The 21455-nt window shown below is 46.6% G+C and overlaps 1 protein-coding gene across 3 annotated transcripts in view; it reads left to right on the plus strand.

Annotated features, from left to right (window-relative positions):
* RNGTT (RNA guanylyltransferase and 5'-phosphatase) overlaps positions 1 to 21455 on the plus strand; it is a 416958-nt gene that overhangs the window by 139143 nt on the left and 256360 nt on the right. For all 3 annotated transcript variants that reach the window (XM_075597840.1, XM_075597839.1, XM_075597838.1), the window contains exon 10: positions 5973 to 6044. In XM_075597840.1, coding sequence (XP_075453955.1) covers positions 5973 to 6044 — 72 coding nt within the window. The remainder of the gene's footprint in view (positions 1 to 5972; positions 6045 to 21455) is intronic.

A 21455-nucleotide genomic window follows, 5' to 3' on the forward strand; every position in this document is an offset into this window, starting at 1 on the left:
GAGAGAGAGAGGTCAGAGAGAGAGAGAGAGGTCAGAGAGAGAGAGAGAGGTCAGAGAGAGAGAGAGAGGTCAGAGAGAGAGAGAGAGGTCAGAGAGAGAGAGAGAGGTCAGAGAGAGAGAGAGAGGTCAGAGAGAGAGAGAGAGAGGTCAGAGAGAGAGAGAGGTCAGAGAGAGAGAGAGACAGTGAGGTCAGAGAGAGAGAGAGAGACAGTGAGGTCAGAGAGAGAGAGAGAGAGAGACAGTGAGGTCAGAGAGAGAGAGAGAGAGAGACAGTGAGGTCAGAGAGAGAGAGAGAGAGAGAGAGAGGTCAGAGAGAGAGAGAGAGAGAGAGAGAGAGAGAGAGAGGTCAGAGAGAGAGAGAGGTCAGAGAGAGAGAGGTCAGAGAGAGAGAGAGAGGTCAGAGAGAGAGAGAGAGGTCAGAGAGAGAGAGAGAGGTCAGAGAGAGAGAGAGAGAGGTCAGAGAGAGAGAGAGAGGTCAGAGAGAGAGTGAGTCAGAGAGAGAGAGAGACAGTGAGGTCAGAGAGAGAGAGAGAGAGAGACAGTGAGGTCAGAGAGAGAGAGAGAGTGAGGTCAGAGAGAGAGAGAGAGAGAGTGAGGTCAGAGAGAGAGAGAGAGAGAGTGAGGTCAGAGAGAGAGAGAGAGAGAGAGAGGTCAGAGAGAGAGAGAGAGAGAGAGTGAGGTCAAAGAGAGAGAGAGAGAGAGTGAGGTCAAAGAGAGAGAGAAAGTGAGGTCAGAGAGAGAGAGAGAGTGAGGTCAGAGAGAGAGAGAGTGAGGTCAGAGAGAGAGAGAGTGAGGTCAGAGAGAGAGAGAGTGAGGTCAGAGAGAGAGAGTGAGGTCAGAGAGAGAGAGAGTGAGGTCAGAGAGAGAGAGAGTGAGGTCAAAGAGAGAGAGAGAGTGAGGTCAAAGAGAGAGAGAGAGAGTGAGGTCAGAGAGAGAGAGAGTGAGGTCAGAGAGAGAGAGAGTGAGGTCAGAGAGAGAGAGAGTGAGGTCAGAGAGAGAGAGAGTGAGGTCAGAGAGAGAGTGAGGTCAGAGAGAGAGAGAGAGAGTGAAGTCAGAGAGAGAGAGAGAGAGTGAGGTCAGAGAGAGAGAGAGAGTGAGGTCAGAGAGAGAGAGAGTGAGGTCAGAGAGAGAGTGAGGTCAGAGAGAGAGAGTGAGGTCAGAGAGAGAGAGTGAGGTCAGAGAGAGAGAGTGAGGTCAGAGAGAGAGAGTGAGGTCAGAGAGAGAGTGAGGTCAGAGAGAGAGTGAGGTCAGAGAGAGAGTGAGAGTGTCTGAGAGAGTGAGAGTGTCTGAGAGAGTGAGAGTGTCTGAGAGAGACACCAACTGTAACTGTTAGGTATGTATATACACCTTTGTTTTTACTTTGGGCGCCGCGTAATAATCCTGATCGCCTTGAAAAAAGAGAGAGAGAGAGTGAGGTCAGAGAGAGAGAGAGAGTGAGGTCAGAGAGAGAGAGAGAGTGAGGTCAGAGAGAGAGAGAGTGAGGTCAGAGAGAGAGAGAGTGAGGTCAGAGAGAGAGAGAGAAAGTGAGGTCAGAGAGAGAGAGAGAGAGTGAGGTCAGAGAGAGAGAGAGAGAGTGAGGTCAGAGAGAGAGAGAGTGAGGTCAGAGAGAGAGAGAGTGAGGTCAGAGAGAGAGAGAGTGAGGTCAGAGAGAGAGAGAGAGTGAGGTCAGAGAGAGAGAGAGAGTGAGGTCAGAGAGAGAGAGAGAGAGTGAGGTCAGAGAGAGAGAGAGTGAGGTCAGAGAGAGTGAGGTCAGAGAGAGAGAGTGAGGTCAGAGAGAGAGAGTGAGGTCAGAGAGAGAGTGAGGTCAGAGAGAGAGTGAGGTCAGAGAGAGAGTGAGGTCAGAGAGAGAGTGAGGTCAGAGAGAGAGTGAGAGTGTCTGAGAGAGTGAGAGTGTCTGAGAGAGTGAGAGTGTCTGAGAGAGTGAGAGTGTCTGAGAGAGACACCAACTGCGCGCTGTAACTGTTAGGTATGTATATACACCTTTGTTTTTACTTTGGGCGCCGCGTAAAAATCCTGATCGCCTTGAAAAAATTCTGATTGCCTTGGGGAGCCTTGAAAAAATCCTGATCGCCTTGGGGAGCCTTGAAAAAATTCTGATTGCCTTGGGGAGCCTTGAACCGAAAAAGTTTGGGAACCACTGCTGTAAACCAATAAAAATTTAAGTTACAAAAAAAAAAAAGAAAGTCATGATTTTGTTAATCGGTCTCATTTTTAATGGTTTTCCATGATGAAAACTAAAAAAAAAGCACAGTGTTTCTATAAACTGAATATGTTACAGTCAGTGGTGCAGCTAGACGTGCGCAGGCCCCTGGGCAAAAAAAAAACGGGCTCTATTAATTTTCTGATTGCAATTTTTTCTCCCCAGCATTACTTTCTCTGCCCCTCCACCAAACTCTCTCTTCTTACACTGCTCAAATCATTCTCTCTGTTCTCCCCTCATATATTTATCTTATTTCACCCTCATGTCTTTTTTCCTCCCTCTTCTCTCACACATGCCATTTTAATCCCCCATATATTTTCCCCTGACATCCTCTAACAACCTGACGTTTCTTTTCCCAGCATCCTTCTCTTTTCTCTCTCTTCTCCCCCTCATGTCTGCTTTTCTCTCTTTGCTGTCTCTCTCTCTCTCTCTCTCTCTCTCTCGCTCTCTCTCTTTGTTGCGCTCTCTCCTCTCTCTTTGTTGCTCTCTCTGTTGCTCTCCCTCTCTCTTTGTTGCTCTCTACCTCCTTCTGTTGCTTTCTCTCTCTTTGTTGCTCTCTCGCTCTCTCTCTGTTGCGCTCTCTCTCTGTTGCGCTCTCTCTTTGTTGCTCTCTCGCTCTCTCCCCTCTGTATTTCTCTCTTGTACTTCATTTTCTCTGTCTCTTCTTTTCTGTATTCTTCCCTTTCATGTCTTTTTTTTTTTACCCCTGTGATTTAACCCTTCCCCTCCCTCTCACCTTTTCCTGCCTGTCTCTCAGGCTGCAGCTCCAGCACGCTGCACTACTTGAGGCCCCGCCCCCTGACCTAGGCCCCGCCCACCCACGGAGGCTCTGCAGAGGAAGGGATTTCCCCTCTGTCCTTCCTACTGCATCTCAGGGCCCTGTCCCCTGACCCAGGCCCCACCCACCTACGGAGGCTCTGCAGAGGAAGTGATTTCCCTCTGTCCTTTCTTCCTGCATCTCAGGCCCTGCAATGTGCCACGGACAGGGGAGGGGGAGAGAAGGCCCCCCAAGAGCGTTTGCCCGGGCTATAGCTATGCCTCTGGATACAGTAGTTCTACTACTGAATCTTGTCCAGCTTTTGTCAGTAACTTGCAAGTAGATGGCCCCTGCAATGTTAGTAACTATTTAAAAGAAAATGTCTAAAAGTAAATTTTTGTTGCAGCATTATGGGATTAATTAATTCCCCGATTTTGTTAAATGCCCCTCATTTTATAAACACACAGAACCCCAGCAAGCTCTTTTTAGGAACCCCTGAGCACCCACAAAATATATATGTATATAATGTCAAAAAGGAGAGCTATTGAGCGTGGCAAATGTATACTACAAGCGACAGAGAAGCTCAATGCTACATCCAATATGACAAAAATACACAGTAACATACTAATATATTCTCTTGAAAAAGGGTCATGTAGTTTAACCCTTTGGCCAAAGCATTGTAAGCCTGCGAGCAACGACAAGGCAGACCCAGTTCACAAGTCCTAACACTACCAGATAAAATACTAATATACCTCTATTAGGATTAAAATTCTCATTTACCTCTATTAGGAGGGAGAAAGACCAACATTGGATCTATATCCAGTAGAATGATAAAGACCGGCTGACTTGGGAAGTGGGGAGGGGCAGGCTTTAAACCTGGGAAGGAGGAGCCACTAACCTCCAACAGCTGAGACAGCTGAAAATAAGTTAACAAACAACACACAGAACCCCAGCAAGCTCTTTTTAGGAACTCCTGAGCCCCCACAAAATATATCTGTATATACGTGTAAAAAAGGAGAGCTATTGTCTTTTTCATTCTACTGGATATAGATCCAATGTTGGTCTTTCTCCCTCCTAATAGTGGTAAATGAGAATTTGAATCCTAATAGAGGTATATTAGTATTTTATCTGGTAGTGTTAGGACTTGCGAACTGGGTCTGCCTTGCCGTGGCTTGCAGGCTTACAATGCTTTGGCTAAAGGGTTAAACTAAATGACCCTTTTTCAAGAGAATATATTGGTATTTTTCTGTGTATTTTTGTCATACTGGATGTAGCATTGGGCTTCTCTGTTACTTGTAGACCTCATTTTATAAAACCTACCCAAAGGTCTTAATCGTCAGATTTACATTTGCTGGTGATTGTGGATATGCAGTACTGTAGCACGCAATCTGCAGCAGGAGTTTGACAAATTATAACTCTGGGCACTGAATCTTATTAAGGTATTGCACGTAGGGGAGATTATCTTTGTCACCTTGTTGGTGACATTTGACATGCAAGTTTTACTTTCTTGTCACGTAACACATTGCAGTAAATATACTTCTTTGATGAAATTAACCTCCATGTGTTGGAAGGGACTACAAATAAAATCCATAATTACTAGATGGGTGATATGATCTTCCAGCCTAAGGAAGTTTGGACCACATGTACTAAGCCAGGGGTGCGCAAACTGGGGGCGGGAGGGGGAAGATTTTTCAAGGGGGGGGGGGGTGAGGGGGGAGGAGGCAGTTGCAGAGGCCCCACGCTCTTCCCCAAGGCATTTAAATTAAAAGCCGGGGGATCGCGAGAGGCCTCTGCAATGTCCCTTACCTTGTATTCGGCGACGTCAAATGATGGCGCAGGGTCATGCAACGTCACATTGCCATGACAACGCAGCGTAATTTGACGCCGAAGGCAAGGTAAGGAGGGTGGCGTGAGCAGGGGGGAGGGAGAGCAGGAAGGCGGACGCAGCGGGGGAAAGTTTGCGTTCCCCTGTACTAAGCTGTGAAATGTCATAAGACCCTTTATGGTTCATACACCTGAATGGGCCTCAAGATGTCTTACAGCATAGCACAGTAAACATGGGCCTTTAATTCTCATTAAGTAGGTAGAGTATTTAACATTCTAGTTGTTTACTAATAATTTTTAAACGTTATGTGGACATCCTCTCTTTATTTTAAAGTTTATGATTAAAAAATGAGCAACTTTGAATAAAATACAAATTACTTTGCATGTCAGAGTCTCTCCCCACCCCCCCCATACCCTGCTCAGTTGTTGTTTTTTTTCTTGCATATAAGTACACGTGAACATAAGACAACTAATAATATGCTCACATATGCTGCCTTAAACCTGTCACTTTCTGCCCTGCACCTCTGGAATGCCCTTCCCCTCAATACCCGACTAGCACCCTCTCTATCCACCTTTAAGACACACTTGTTTAAAGGAGCATATGAGTAACACCGTGGCTAATACTATACGATACATTAAGCTTGGCCCCGTGCAGACACACTTACCAGAACGCCCTCCTACTGTCTCTGTACGTTCTCCCCAACAATTAGATTGTAAGCTCCCCGGAGCAGGGGCTCCTCTTCCAAAATTTTACTTTTATGTCTGAAGCACTTATTCCCATGACCTGTTATTTGTATTATTTGTTATTTATATGATTGTCACGTGTATTACTAATGTGAAGCGCTATGTACACTAATGGCTCTATATAAATAAAGACATACAGTACATACATACGTACATACATACATACATACATACATACTCCACAACAATAAGGTTTTTTTTGGTGTGACAAATTGCGCACTATTAAACTTCTCCTTTGCCAGAGGGATATTGGGGCTCTCTGGTACTGAAGTGCTTACGACTGCCAGTGCATTGTTGTTCTCTAGTTCTTACTTTTGTGTTACATAATTTACCCTGCAGATAATCTGCAATTGATTCATTTGTCTTTGTGATTTTCCTCCTTAACCTGAAGTTCAAATAAACAAATAGTAATATGTCATTTCTTTCTTTTTTTTTATATCCTCGAAGGAAATGATCATCGACAAGGTTAATGGAAAAGTTGTGCCACGTTACTTGATATACGACATCATCAAATTTAATGTAAGTATACACCATTTTATTTGTTGTATGAATTGGAAGATCTCCAGCTTGGTAGCGTATAAGGAATGGAAGTAACGGACTTCACTTTGCATTAGTGGATATTGGTGCCAGGTGAACATTTGCTGTATATGATTTTATGATATGGTAAAGCAAAACCCTTTTTTTTTTTTGCTTCATTGAATGGACTTTGAAATCGAGGCGATGCCAAAATCATTACAAAATAAAGGCCATCAGAAAGTCTCTACTGTAACTCAAAGCAATCATTTTACAAGTACTGAATTGTAAAAGGTTATCTCGGGATGCCTCCATCGGCGATGCTTCCCTTCTGCCTCTTTCTTATTCTAGTACTATTGATTTAGGAGGAAAAACATGCTTTTGGCAGCATTGCAGAAATTATATTTTGAAGAGGGAAAAGAAAAAACTAAAAGCGGTGAAGTTTTACACAGGTTGAGTATTCTACTGCTTTTCTTCTTCCCCTAAAGACATAACTTTATAAGGCGAGTTTTCAGTAAACACAATAGCCCAATGCAGAGAAAACTATTTCAGCGCAATAACAAGAAATGTGAACTAATGCAACGCCTACAGCATACATATCTAGTTTGCCCAATACATCACAGAGACTTGTACTCATCTTTTTACAGGAATTGTCAACTCTGAATAATTAGTTCACTTATTAATTGGACTGTGCAGGCTTTCCATTCACTTACCTAGCTTGAGCTCCCGAAGTTATTCATTCTCCTGCTGCATACTCTTGTTTATTCATTGCTTTATTCAGTGCATACTCTGTGGGCTCATGTTTGTTCAGTAATTTAACAATTAAATACAAGTTTGACAGCCTGCACATGGCAAGCAGAGCGTTATATAAATATATATATATATATTTTTTAAAATCAACACATCACAGAGACATACGTTTGCTCTTGTTCTCAAAGATCCGGGGGGAGGGGTGTTTATTGAATAGATTGGGCCATGTTTGTGAAATGGTTTGTAAACGATGACCCTATTTAGCAGACTCGGATCTTTGAGAACAAGAGCAAACGTATGTGTCGGTGATGTGTTGTATTGATTTCAAATATTATAACGATTTGAAGTAAATACAGGTTTGACAAATATATACTAGTAAAAAAAATCTTAAGACATGATTCAATGTTATCTCATGAATGATCAATGATCAAATGTTAGGCTATGGTTCAATAACTTCCACTTATGGCTTATCCAGTACCCTATAGGACAGTGGTGGCCACCAACAGGTCAGCTTTTAAGGATATCCCTGCTTCAGCACAAGCGGATCAGTCTTTGTCTGAGACGCTGATTGATCCACCTGTGCTGAAGCATGGATATCCTTAAAACCTGACCTGTTTGTGGCCTTTGAGAATTGGCGCTGTCCACCCTCTTACAGGAGAGGAATCATCGACATCTTGTGTGCAACTATGCCTGAAAGTACAAACTTGAAATGAGGCGGCTGAATAAAGGAGGGCAATTTGTATCATTGTTCATGAAAAGGGAGCTGAGCATTGTAGAAACAGGTGTTATTGAACTCTAATTATCTGATCTTCCAAACTATAATTGAGACGCACAATTTAGAAGCTCTCTGCTTTTTCATTACACCACAAATCCAATAAGCTTAGATGAAGTCATGGAAATGAGAAAGGAGAATGCAGGACATGACTCCATTGTGTCTCAAAGGAGCTGATGATTGCTCTGCAGATAACCCCGGACACTTCCAGAGTGGCTTACAAAGTATCGTGAAGCAATGTGTGGCAGGACCGTTAGCCTTTGGTATTGAGGGAATTAAAGGAGCAATCCGTGCAATATCCTAAATGTGTTTTTTTTAAATTTTTTTAAATAAAATAAATCAGTTCTGTAGTATTAAATGGTACTTACTAAAAATAATTTAAAATTCAACGTATTGCCATTTTCAATGAGTTTTAATATACTGAGCATCCTTTGATTTCTATAGCAGGTTTTAACCCACCTCCCCGGCAGTGCAAGATCTTTGTAACACTTTCCTGTTGTGGATAATTTGTTGCCAATATTCCCAGTAGGTTATAAACTGTAACAATAGATAATGTTACCTTCGTTATATAAGGATTCAATATCTCTGCTGAGTTACACTGACTGAAGAATTGGTGGAAACTAAAAGGCAGCAATTTAGTGAACCCTAGGAAGCTGGGTCTTAGCTGATTAATCAAGGGGGAACTAAGGCTGCGGCCATGCTAGTGCTGAGCGTGTGGTGCTTGCCGCTTTTACTTACAGAAATCTATATGTGTAAGTCCCCGCTCACGCGGTGCGCGCGCTCACCCATGCTCTGCGCTTGAATAAACAAAAAAAAATAACTTTCAAGCTCGCTCAGCTTGCCCGCAATGCCCCCCGCGCGCGTTGCGAAATAGCCATAACACCCGGTGCTCATGCTTAGAGAGTTGGTGATGTCACCTCTTTCAAGCATGAGCGCGGTCAGCGCCAGCGTGGCCGCAGCCTAATCGATCAGCAGCTTAGGTAATTCGTTTTCAATAAAGGTGATCAAATGCTGCATATATTAAAAAAATAATAATTTTTCAAGTGCAGCTTGGATTGCCTCTTTCAAAGACATACACCAGACCCCCTTTTTTAAAATGTTGTTTCCTTACTAAAAGTTATTAGAAAATCAATCACACGTAGCGGGCCAATAAAAGGAAATTGCGTCATTTGCATCTTTAGAGTCAATCACGCTTAAATTAACAAGTGTACTTCTTTTAACCATATAAAATGATAGTTTAACTCTTCTTCGCATCTGCTGAATTCATGCTGGGTTTTTTTTGTTTTGTTTTTTACACTACGGGTGTAATAATTACTTTGCAATCAAAGGATGGGGGGGGGGGGGAATACCTGTAGATTTGAGGATTTACCAACATTGGCACTGGAAGAAATTAGATACTGATTTTAAGAATCCTCCAAAGCATTTGTTCACCATGTTCGCCCCGTGCATTCAGAAACACCGCAGATACTTTAGAGGGACTTGGGGCCTCATGCAGAGAGCAGCGCAAAAAGCGAAAGCGGCATTAATTGGCGAATTCTGCCTTGAGAAAGGCAGAAACCGGCAAGTTTTAAAAAAAGCGGCATTTTTTTTTTTAAATTCGCCGCGCGGCTGGAGAGTTTCTAATCTCTCCAGTTTTTTTTTCTGCCGTATGCAGAGAGCCGCGATTGCCATCTAGTGGCTGTTTGCGCCAAAAAAATGGCGCGATTTTCAACATTTTTCCTCCACCAAGCAGCTGGCGCTCCGCAGCCGGTGGAGAGGGGGAAAAAAAAAAAACGCGATTTTTTCCCTACAAGTTTCAACAGCGCTTATAGCGCTGGTTGAAACTCTCCATATGCAGAAAGGCTTGTTAATGCAGTTTTCTGCCCTTTCTGCATATGGAGAAAAAAACTCTCCAAAAATGCTACAATTTTTCCCCCTCTCCAATTCTATATAGCGCTGCTCTCTGCATGAGGCCCTAGGTGTGTCTAGTGTTCTCGACCATGGTTGATTTCACCATAACATGTTGTTTCATTTGGAAGAACTTTTTTTGGTGGTAATTTATTCTTTTGAAAATCGGCCTACTGTTGATCATCTTATTTGGGATGTCCTCTCTTTTTGGTGCAGAGATTATAAATCTGCAGGGCAAATGTTTGGGATCTGAAATAAGGTTAAAGAATGAAAAAAAAGTGTGTGTGTGTGTGTGTGTATATATATATATATATACTGTATGTATATGTATATGTATATGTATATATACAGTGTATATGATTCAATGCAACAAATGTGACCAAGGTTGCTACATTGGGGAAACCAGCCAAAAATTACAAGGAAGAATGAATATGCACAGACACTCTATACTCCATCACGAAGAAGGAAGATACTGCTCACCTGTGGGACATCACTTCTCACAACCAGATCATTCCATAAATGATTTAAAAATCAAAATCCTCAATGGAATGTTTAAAAGCACCCAAGAACGGAAAACATTTGAGCTCAGAATGATAAGACTCTTTGACACCAAAACCAAGGGACTTAATGTGGACATGGGTTTTCTCACACCCTACCAAAATTGTCTGTAATTATCCTGCTTGCCTCTATTCTTATCCACACTTTCTCTTCCCCCCCCCCCCCCCCCAGCATCCCTTCCCCACCTTTCTTTGACACTGTCCCTTGGCTTCAAACACTTAACACCCGACCTTATCTACAGTAAATATCTGTTTTTTTTTGTTTTTTTTTCTCTACACTGTTTTAGCATTGATTCCTGTGTAAATCAGTATTGCTTGACCTGAAGAAGAGAGGAGAACTCTCGAAAGCTTGTCCTATGACATAAATTGTTAGTCCAATAAAAAAGGTATCACCTAATACTGAAGAACTCATTTATTCTGCACTATATATATATATATATATATATATATGTAGAGGTATCAGTACCGTGTTAACCGGAAGAGATCAGTGTATCTCGAAAGCTCGCACAAATAAAAGCATTTCGTTAGCTTCGGTATCATCTATTTATTTTTTGATTATATATATATATATATATATATATATATATATATATATATATATATATATATAAAAACAAACAGAAGCGCAAGCTCCATAGCATGTAACTGTTTAAACAATAGAGTACATTTATCAAAAAAACTGCAGCCCAAAGGAAATGCACTTACAGGATTAAAAAAAGCAACCATACAGTACGTGGGAGATATATATAATATATTTTATTATTTTATTTTTCATTTATAATATCACTTATATCCACCTGAGCGCTACATATTTTTGTGATATATATATATATATGTGTGTGTGTGTGTGTATATATGTATATAATATTAATAATAGCATGTTCTTGTATAGCGCTGCTAATTGTACGCAGCGCTTTACAGAGACATTTTGCAGGCACAGGTCCCTGCCCCGTGGGGCTTACAATCTATGTTTTTGGTGCCTGAGGCACAGGGAGATAAAGTGACTTGCCCAAGGTCACAAGGAGCCGACACCAGGAATTGAACCAGGCTCCTGCAGCAATCTCAGTGTCAGTCAGTGTCTTTACTCACTGAGCCACTCCTTCTCATATATAACACTTGTATACAAATACCGTATTTCCTCGATTCTAAGACGCACTTTTTTTCCCTTTTTCACGTGGCTGAAATAGGGACTGCGTCCTAGAATCGATGTATTGAAAAAAACACACAAAAAAAACAGCCAGGGGGCGCTGCAGCTTTCAGCGTTTGCCCTGTGTTTCTGCCCCCCCCCCCCCGCCCCCACACAGAGGAGCAGTGTGTCCCGCGACTCTGCCACCAAACCCCCCCCCCCCCTCCAAGTGCCGGTCCCCAAAGGAGCAGTGTTTGTTCGGCTGCATGTCCAGCGCTCCCCCCTAGCTTGCTCCAAGTGCCGGTCCCCAAAGGAGCAGTGTATGTTCGGCTGCATGCCCCGTGCGTCCCCCCCCCCCACCCCCTTGCTGGAATTACCACCCTCACACAGGAGAGATTGATTCAGCAGTGTGTGGCTGCATGCCCCAAAAGCCCTCTGTCTGCCTCTGCTACTCACAGCTGTGCTGCCGGCACTACAAGCCCCCCCTCCCCCTTGCTCCAAGTGCTGGTCCCCAAAGGAGCAGTGTGTGTTCGGCCGCTGCATGCACCACAAGCCCCCCTCCTCCCCCGCTCTGCTTGTTGGAAGTGCCGCCCCCACACAGGAGAGATTCATTCAGCAGTGTGTGGCTGCTGCATGCCCCACGTTCCCTCCGTCTGCCTCTGCTATTCACAGCTGTGCAGCCGGCACCACAAGCCACCCCCACCCGTGTCTGTCTCTCTGTGTTTTTCTCTCTCTGTGTATGTGTGTGTCTCTCTGTGTGTGTATGTGTCTCTGTGTGTGTGTGTGTCTGTCTCTCTGTGTGTGTATGTGTCTGTCTCTGTGTGTTTTTCTCTCTCTGTGTATGTGTGTGTCTCTGTGTGTGTATGTGTCTGTCTCTCTGTGTGTCTGTCTCTGTGTGTGTACCCTTTCATTCTCTCCCCTTCCCTCCAATCTCTCTCCCCCTTCTCTCCTTTCTCCATTCTCTCCCCTCCCCCTTCTCTCCCCCATTCCCTTCTCTCCCCCATTCCCCTCTCTCCCCCTCTCCCCTTTCCCCCTCTCTCCCCACTTTCCCCATCTCTCCCTCCTTTCCCCCTCTCCCCCCTCTTTCTCCCCCTCTCTCTCCTCTCTCCCTCCTCTCTCTCCTCTCTCCCCCCCCTCTCTCTCTCTCTCCTCTCTCCCCCCCCTCTCTCTCTCTCCCCCCTCTCTCCCCCCCTCTCCCCCCTCATCTCTCGCTCTCTTCCCCCCTCCCTCTCCTCTCTCTTCCCTCTCTCTCTCCCTTCCCCCCCTCTCTCTGTCTCTCCCTCCCCTCTCTCTCTCTCTCTTCCCCCCCTCTCTCTCTCTCTTCCCCCCCTCTCTCTCTCTTCGCTCTCTTCCCTCTCTCTTCCCCCCAACTCTCCCACTCTCTCTCTCTCCCCCCACCCCTCTCTCTCTCTTCTCCCCTCTCTCTCTCTCTCTCTCTTTCCTCTCTCTCTCTTCCCCCCAACGCACCCTCTCTCTCTCTTCCCCCCCCCCGCCCCCTCTCTCTCCCCCCCGAAAAAAAATTCTGCACATTTAATATAGTGGGGTTTTTTCCCCCAATTTTTTTTATTAAATCAAGGGTGCGTCTTAGAATCGATGGCGTCTTAGAATCGAGGAAATAGGGTATTAGTTTTAAAATTACACTTTGCAGACATTGAATCACAGCCAACACAAATGTATGGTCAAGTGTAGCGAGCTCATTTGCCCTACGAGATTGTTTTAAAAAAATGTTTTCATATACAATATATTCTAGAGGCATCTAAAATTACTATTTAATTTTTTAATTAAAATTATATGATCCGTAATATGCACAAGATGATTGATTTTTCAGTAGTTAGTGTTCACAATTTTTCCTTGCTTATTCTTATTTCCAGTTTAGTTCACTTTACAGCCAAGAAACGCCAAAAAAATATCTGTTGAATGAAACTAAGCAGAAGCTCACAGTTGTGCTGGTGATAACTGAATGTTTAAAAAAACGATCAGATCAATTATAATAACACGTGAGAGCTATGCCTGAATGGGTTCAATATACTAATCTCAATGTCTTGAATAGCGCATAGACAGAGAGCGAGCCCTGCTCCTACGCGCTTTTCAAAAACTCCAAAAGGTGGAGTGAAGAATCAATCGTGGCTTGGAAAGGTGATTTCAAGAGCCCCGCCTTGAGCCGTTTTCTGGAAGTGGAATGGTCTAATAATGGGCAGATAATCAAAAATTAACCTGTTGCCCAAAAGAGAGTTGTGACTTTGTATTGGCCACTAGACCACGTTTGACTCGGGGCAAAAAGCCAGCACAGTGCAGATTGCTGCGTTAACCCTTTGATTGCCAGAGGGGTTGTGGTACCGAAGTACCAAGACCCCCCCGGCACAGATACGATCACGTTACTGCCTTCAATAGCGTTAATGTGACCGCACCGCCATTTTGGAGGAAACAGAATAGGAAAGACCCTGCTCTGTTTCCTCACTGGTTTTCTAAACCAGAAAAAACGTCATGCGGCCGCTGGAGTGGTGCCAGACCCGTGACGTAATGACTAGGTCCTTGAGAACTTACAGGGCAAAGGGATTCATTTTTCAAGCTTTCAGAGTGGCCATTTTGATACTAATAAAATATGCATCCTACTTTTTTGCATTTGCAACGAAGTAAAAATGGTAAGCCCTGCAATGAATGGGTGAGTATGTCCCGGGGGACCTGATTGCTTGAGCGACTAAAATTTCCCGCTTGTGCTGTGCACAGGGATGACTGACCTGTTAATCACCGCTGCACTCTCCAGCGACATAAAAGCTGGAGTGCTTATGTCGGCTCAGCCAGTGATTGACAGGTCAAGTCACCGTCGCTCCGTGAGCAGAGGGGGTGGGATCTTCATCAGAGAGCAGGAGGAAGAGGCCTGTGCTGGGCTGGGGGCGGATCTAATCTGAGTCCTTTTATACTCCTACTGTATGCTTTCCGTTCTTGCTCTCAATGCAGACTGAGAAGGGGGGAGGTGTGTGTGTGTGTGTGTCAGAGATGGGCTGTAGGTGATGTCTCCCAATACCATTATTATTATGTATTTATTTTTAACCCTTTTGAAATGTCAGCCTTGTGTTTTGGTTTCAAACTCATTCATTCTGTTTGCTGTCTTTTCGAGTAATACCCAGCATACATCTGTAGCGGTCATGTAAAATGCCTACAGTCATCTCTCCTGCTAGCAGTAAGGCCTGGTAAGTGTGAGCATGCCAGCAGTAATCATGGAGGTTTTCCCTCACACCCTGGTGGGGTGCCCTGTGTATGGATGGGACTGGTCACATGCTCTGAGTCCATGGTTAGTGATGTCAGAGGTGTGTCAGCCTCAGAAGTTACATAAGGCACAGCACTGTGTTCTAAAGTTAGTTCTACCTGAAGTCTGAGTTGAGGAAGGAGTTCGGCTAAGAGGAGTAGTTCAAGTTCTGCTAGAGTGTCAGTTATGTTATAGTAACTCCATGGGAGACTGTGTCCAGGGACCTGGCACAGGGCAGTGATTCCTGCGGGAATAGTGAATCCCTGATTTAGGTGACATACCTAACAAAGGGGAGCACGGGCGAGATGATCGGCTAAATACACCCCATTGTGGAGGGCAGCTATGCCCACCGTGACAATAAAGATGGAGCTGATCAGAAAAACCCCTGTGTGTGAGAGTCAAGTGATTACACAGGGAGTTGCACCACCGAGGAGTTCCTCGTCAGGATCATCCCCATGCGGACGCAGGGACCCTGGTGAGGTGGAGGCGCTGCACTGGAACTAGGTGAGACTCAGCACACTACCTCAGCTGCCTGTCTGGACGGGTCCTCCCCACACACCATCATGCGGGAGACTCAGGAGTCCTGTAGCCAACAGGTGCACCACCAGACACTACCATACTGTAATGGGGACCGGTTAGACCACAGGGGCCAATGTGAGATTGGGTGGGTCAGGCCGGGCCACAAACACCGTTACATTTGGAGGCGAGCTGCTGAGATCAGATCTGTCATCAGGACAGGCTCTAGCTAGGCACACTGGGAAACAGGGATAGAGTCTGCTGCCACTCTGTGCTGCGTAGGGACGGACCTAGGGGTGATCAGGGGGCTGATGTGATATTGTCAGTTCGCAGGGACAACCTAGGGGCCTGAAAGGAGTGAGGGGTTTGGAGCCGGGCTATAGCTGACCGAGTCACCTTGAGGCAGTGCTAGTTGGTAGGATGCCAGAAGGGATAGCCTGTTAACTTGGTCAGGAATCCTGGAGAGGGTCTGCGCTAGGCTGACCAAGAGAGGTAGACGCCCCAAGTACTGCATGGCAGAGCCAGAGTACCTAGCCCATTCCAGACACTCACCGTAGGGAGCACAGACTGGGAGGAAGGAGTCACAGCAGACACTGAGAGAGTGAGCCTAGCCTGAGGTAGTGCAACACTGGGTCACACCTAGATAAGGTACACATGTGGTGGTGCATCTGAAGCTAATCTTTATTGTGCCGGTGTGGTGGCTGCCCCGCAGAGTGGAGCCCCATGTACGATAATTGGTACGAGAGTGAGACAACCCAAAGAATGGAGGATCCGCGTGGCGCGGAGAACCCAAAATGGCGACCAGAGGCTGATGGGGAGGGCACCCGTGGCGTGCACCCCACTGAAGAGCAAACAGTCGCCGAGTTATCGTTAACCAGTCTGCTCTGGAGCGGAGCGAAGGCTGTGGCTGCCCTGTTTTTATCCTGCTTGGGACAGCGAGGGGCCACCCTTGAAGAGTGTGAGGAAATTGTAATAATTGGGGGAGAACCCCGCGAGGAGAACAAACAAATGGACTTTTTGGGCTTAAAAGTCAATCAAAATGGCGGTTCCCGTTTGCTAGGGACACCGCATGGGACAGTCCCAGAAAATGTGGCTGGTGCAGAACTTGCAAAAAGCTGGCCGGGAATGGCACGAACAGCAGAGCCCCGCCCTGATGGGGGGCATGGCGCGAAAGCTATGGCTGCGCCTGCATGGACAGTGACTCACTCAGCCCCTGTGCTGAGTCAACCGCTTAGTCTATGGGACCCTCCCCTGATTTCTACCAGGGGGAGTGACTTTCAACTATGGCCTGTGGGAATGCACCCACTGGGCCCAGGGACTGATATCCAGACGGCGCCACTACAGAAAGTAGTTCCGGCCGTGGAGGAGCCGTGCAAAAAGGATGGTTATCTTGCACGGAGGGCGGCTGCCAGGAGAAGGCGGGAACTAGCCGCGGGAAAAGACCCCCACCCTTGTGGGGAAATTGGCGCGAAAACGCTAACCGCGCCCCCCAGGACTGAGAGAGGTGCGGCCTTAATTAAGGGGCATGATATTCCCCTGTGGGACCCGCCCATAATTGCAACCCCTGGGGGCGGGTTCCAGCTCTGTCAGAGAAGGGAGGAGCCGAAGCAGGGAGTGGCGGATCCAGCAACTTCCATCAGTCAGTTGCGAGGAACCACTGAGAAGGAGAGACCTGTACAGGAAGTGGCTCCTGTACAAAGAATGGCCTGCTCCTCCACTGTGGACACGATGGTCTCCACCCAGCCCTACTCAGTACCCGGCGGGTTGCTAGTGGTGAGGGTGGCCAATACCGAGACGGTGGTTGGGCTATGCCTACAATGCGGGCTGCCCGGAGGCATGGTCAATACGGCGGCACGTTGCCCTCATTGCGGGACATTGTACCTGTGGCCTATGCCCACATTTATTCCAATTCAGCCTGCTGACCCCCCCGGGGGACATGGCAAGGGACTGGAGCCGGTCAAGTCGGCTGGGTCAGTGGCGATCGAGGCGGTTGAATCACCCCCCGCAATCGGGGGAAAGAGACTTTCACTCCGCTCGGAGACCCCTAAGTCAGGGAAAGGGGATTACTCGGACGAGGACCTCCGTGAGCTGGTGGTGTTAAAAGCGGAGCCAAGAAGGCAGACCGGAAGGGCGACACCCCGTGGGGTGAGTGGTGGCCTTGAGAACAGGGCGTCCCCCGCAGATCGGCGAGCCGACAGACGGAGTCCCGCCATCCCAGGACCTGATCTAGGAGACGGGAGAGAGACGCCTATACCCCTGCGGATGGGTAAGCCAAGCAGCCCTATTACTTACTTGGTTACAGCAGACGGCGAAGCGCTGGAAGGGCCGCGCCAGGCCCCGAGCGCACGTGGAGTGGCGGCATCACTTCCGGCGGCGACGGCGGAGCAACCGGATGTCGTCGTGGAAGAAGAGATCCCGCATGGGGGTCCCACGCAAGATGGCGACGGTTCCGGGGAAGACATCGCTTCCGGTGGTGACGGCGGAACCCATGGAGAAGTTGCAGCGACGCTTCGGCGATTGGGGGAAGGTCCCCAATCACCTCAACGGCTCAGAAGCTGGACGGGCGATCTGAGGACTGAGGAGGGTGAAGTATCATCCTTTGAAATATCTACGGACAGCCAGGAACGGGTCGCAGCCCCGTGGCAATCGCTACCCCGTCCGTATGCCCAACCCCATGCCCTAGCTAAGACCCCTGCCCCTGTCACACGGTCCCCGGGTTCCCCGCCTAGCCTGGAATCAGTGGACATTCCCTCAGAAGAGGAGGGGAGACGGACTGGGGAAAGACAGCGCAGTGGCGCTACGGAAGGTATCTCCAGGGGAGGGGGAGAATTGAGAGCGGCTGCGGTAGGCCGGTGGTTGCCCCCTGCAGTTCCGGCGCCGGTAAAAAAGGCCCCGGGATCGTCTAGGTGGTCTGTACCGCGATCTGAGCGGTCATCAGGGGTATTTTCCATGGACGATGATAGGGAGTCAGGGAGGTTAAACAGGTTTCGGGAGAACCGTTGGTGGGCCCCATTATTTGAAGGGTACTCGGCCTGGATGGACCGCACTCGGTTCCTCATCCGGCGAGAGAATGTAGTGGACTATTGGTGGGCGGTGGGAGAGTTTACCCCAGAACAGAGGGACAGGGAACTGCAGGAGCGCTGGCTTCAAATAGAGCATAGGGAGATAGAACCTATGGGTCCCAGCATCTTGTCAGACCCAGTGGACCCTGACGAACCCCTATCATGGGTGCTACCTGGGAGGGCAGGTAAGGCTGACCTGACTAGGATCAGTAGGGCCGAACGGGCCATAATGGCTCGTTACAAGTCATCCCACGGGTTGGAGTACCCGTATGTCCCTGAGCCATTAATGGACGAAATAGAGGAGAACAGGGATAGGTGGCTCCGGGAAAATATTGAGATGCACTTAGTCAGTAAGGGGAGTGATGTGGTGGGAAAGAAGGCCGAGGAGCGGATAGAGCACCTGATCCGCATATGGGCCATTGGAAGAAATATCCACAAGCACAAAGTAACATATAGGCCCGAGAGGGGATTACCACGGCATTATTCTGTTACCGTTCTAGATATGGGGGGTAGGGAAGTAAAGAAACCGGACCCCTATCACTATTTTTAGGTGGTACTGTGCATCACGCGGGTCTGTGGCTGCTGGTCGGGGCGGGCTTGGCGGATGACTGTATTCATGTGTACTGCATTATGAGGAAATTTGTGTGATGTTAATTATGTTTTCCGTTACAGTGCTTCCTGGAAAGAGGTATACAAATTTAGGTCCCAGCGAGGACGATGGGATTCACCAGGGGGAGAATGTAGCGGTCATGTAAAATGCCTACAGTCATCTCTCCTGCTAGCAGTAAGGCCTGGTAAGTGTTGGGATGCCAGCAGTAATCATGGAGGTTTTCCCTCACACCCTGGTGGGGTGCCCTGTGTATGGATGGGACTGGTCACATGCTCTGAGTCCATGGTTAGTGATGTCAGAGGTGTGTCAGCCTCAGAAGTTACATAAGGCACAGCACTGTGTTCTAAAGTTAGTTCTACCTGAAGTCTGAGTTGAGGAAGGAGTTCGGCTAAGAGGAGTAGTTCAAGTTCTGCTAGAGTGTCAGTTATGTTATAGTAACTCCATGGGAGACTGTGTCCAGGGACCTGGCACAGGGCAGTGATTCCTGCGGGAATAGTGAATCCCTGATTTAGGTGACATACCTAACAAAGGGGAGCACGGGCGAGATGTTCGGCTAAATACACCCCATTGTGGAGGGCAGCTATGCCCACCGTGACAATAAAGATGGAGCTGATCAGAAAAACCCCTGTGTGTGAGAGTCAAGTGATTACACAGGGAGTTGCACCACCGAGGAGTTCCTCGTCAGGATCATCCCCATGCGGACGCAGGGACCCTGGTGAGGTGGAGGCGCTGCACTGGAACTAGGTGAGACTCAGCACACTACCTCAGCTGCCTGTCTGGACGGGTCCTCCCCACACACCATCATGCGGGAGACTCAGGAGTCCTGTAGCCAACAGGTGCACCACCCGACACTACCATACTGTAATGGGGACCGGTTAGACCACAGGGGCCAATGTGAGATTGGGTGGGTCAGGCCGGGCCAGAAATACCGTTACACATCTCTTCATGCTTAGAGTTGTCTGAAGCTTCTGAATTGTCTTTGCACCCAAATATCACATCTAGATGTCTGTACAGGCAGGGTAAACTTTTGAAACACTTTTCCTTTTGAGGTACAATGAATGGTTGGTTCCCTTGTAAGATTGTCTTTTCTTTATGCATTTTATGATATTCACACTGCAGTCGTCTTTGAGTTCTCAGTGTTGATTCTCCACAGTCATTCAAGTGCAGTCCATTTATAGGTGGTCCCCATTCTTTTATATGCCTTTCTAGCACCCCACATTTTTCAATATATATTTTATTAAGTGTTGATTTTGTTGTTGTATTATTATTGTCACGGAAGACCAATACTTTTAACACCAAAACCTTCAGGGATCATGATCACCAAGCACAGGACAAAGTAATTGAATAAACGGTGTTTATTCTGGCAGGACCAGCAAATACACAAAATACACAATATAACATAGACTCACCAAACTGGGGACTTGGGGGAAGACTCTAGACTCTCTTTGTGCAGGGCGCCTGGTTCAGTAGATCTGATCGGCTGCCTTTCACCACTCGCCATAAGTCCTGACACCTTAGCCATTCCCCACCTTTGTCCTGATCATATCATTTCTATGGACAGCTTCAGCTAAGTGAATTGCTGTGACTGCTTCTATAGAAAGGATAACACAGTTATAAAGCACCATTTGCATTCACAGGGCTGACACCCACATCACTTTTAGAGAACAAAGCTGATTCACTAAACTGGGGGATTGTATTCACAGGGAATACAGTGCTTTGAATACAATATCTTGATACATAAAGTGATTTTACTTCCCCCACCCCAGACATTAAATACCATATTGGCACGCATATAGTGCTATGTTTTTTCCTAAAAATGTCCTTCCGAAAACTGTACTCGTATTATATGCGCAGCATGTAGAACACCTTCAAAACGTTAAAGTTGTATTATGCGCGAGGCCGTACAATATTTGTGCCAATACAGTACATTTGGCTGAAATACACATACTCAGCCAGCCAGGATATACGGTTTTAGGGGTAACTAGCTGGTCTTCACCTTTATTTTGTGATGCCAGCTATCCTTACCGTCACAATTATCTTTCGAATTCTTGTAGCAGTACTTTTGTATGTTTTTGTTTATAAGAAGTACATTTAGTTACTTTCAGATAAGTACCCCATGTGTATTGATTGATTCCCAAGTGTAAGTCATTGAAATATATTTTGTCTTCTCTGAGTATGAGTCACATGGCTATCTTAACATATTTTCATTGCATATAAAAACATTTCAAAGGCTGTATACCGAGATTTGCAATATGCAAAATTAATTTGTCCTTTTATTTAATGTTTAACATCTGTAAACAGATAACATGCTGGTCATAAAGTTTGCTTATGGTCATCATCCCTGCCAAGGCTTTGAATATGATATGCATTAGACATTGCCTTAAATCCCCATAATGTTGTTTTTTTTAGCACAGCTTCCTTCTCATTATAAACCTTATTTAGAAATGTTTGCGTTCATGTCGTGTGTGTGTGCTTTCATTCTCTGATGTATTTCTGTCCTGCTCTGGGATTCAAGTACTTATCTGAGAACTTCATTTAACTCGCATTTTGTCTGTCACCAGCGCCCAGTAGTATTTGTTTAACAGTAGTCTGTTTTCTGTATAGTTTAGGGGGCATATGAAATGCATTACATGCTCGTCAGGCACTCATAGCAATGCACAAATCTTGAACTTCCTACTCATCATACAGACCAGGGGTGCGCAAACTGGGGGGCTCACTACATTTTTTGGAGGGGGGGGGGGGCTGGCACTTATGGAGGCCCTGTACTCTTCCCCCAAAACATTTAAATGAAATGCCAGGGGAGCGCGCGAGGCCTTGTATGTCACTTACCTTGTCTCCTGGCAATGCGTCACCATGGCAGTGCGATGTCAAGCTCGGCGCTTGTGGAGAC

This window comes from Ascaphus truei, chromosome 4 (assembly GCF_040206685.1).
Source record: "Ascaphus truei isolate aAscTru1 chromosome 4, aAscTru1.hap1, whole genome shotgun sequence".
NCBI classification, from domain to species: Eukaryota; Metazoa; Chordata; class Amphibia; order Anura; family Ascaphidae; genus Ascaphus; species Ascaphus truei.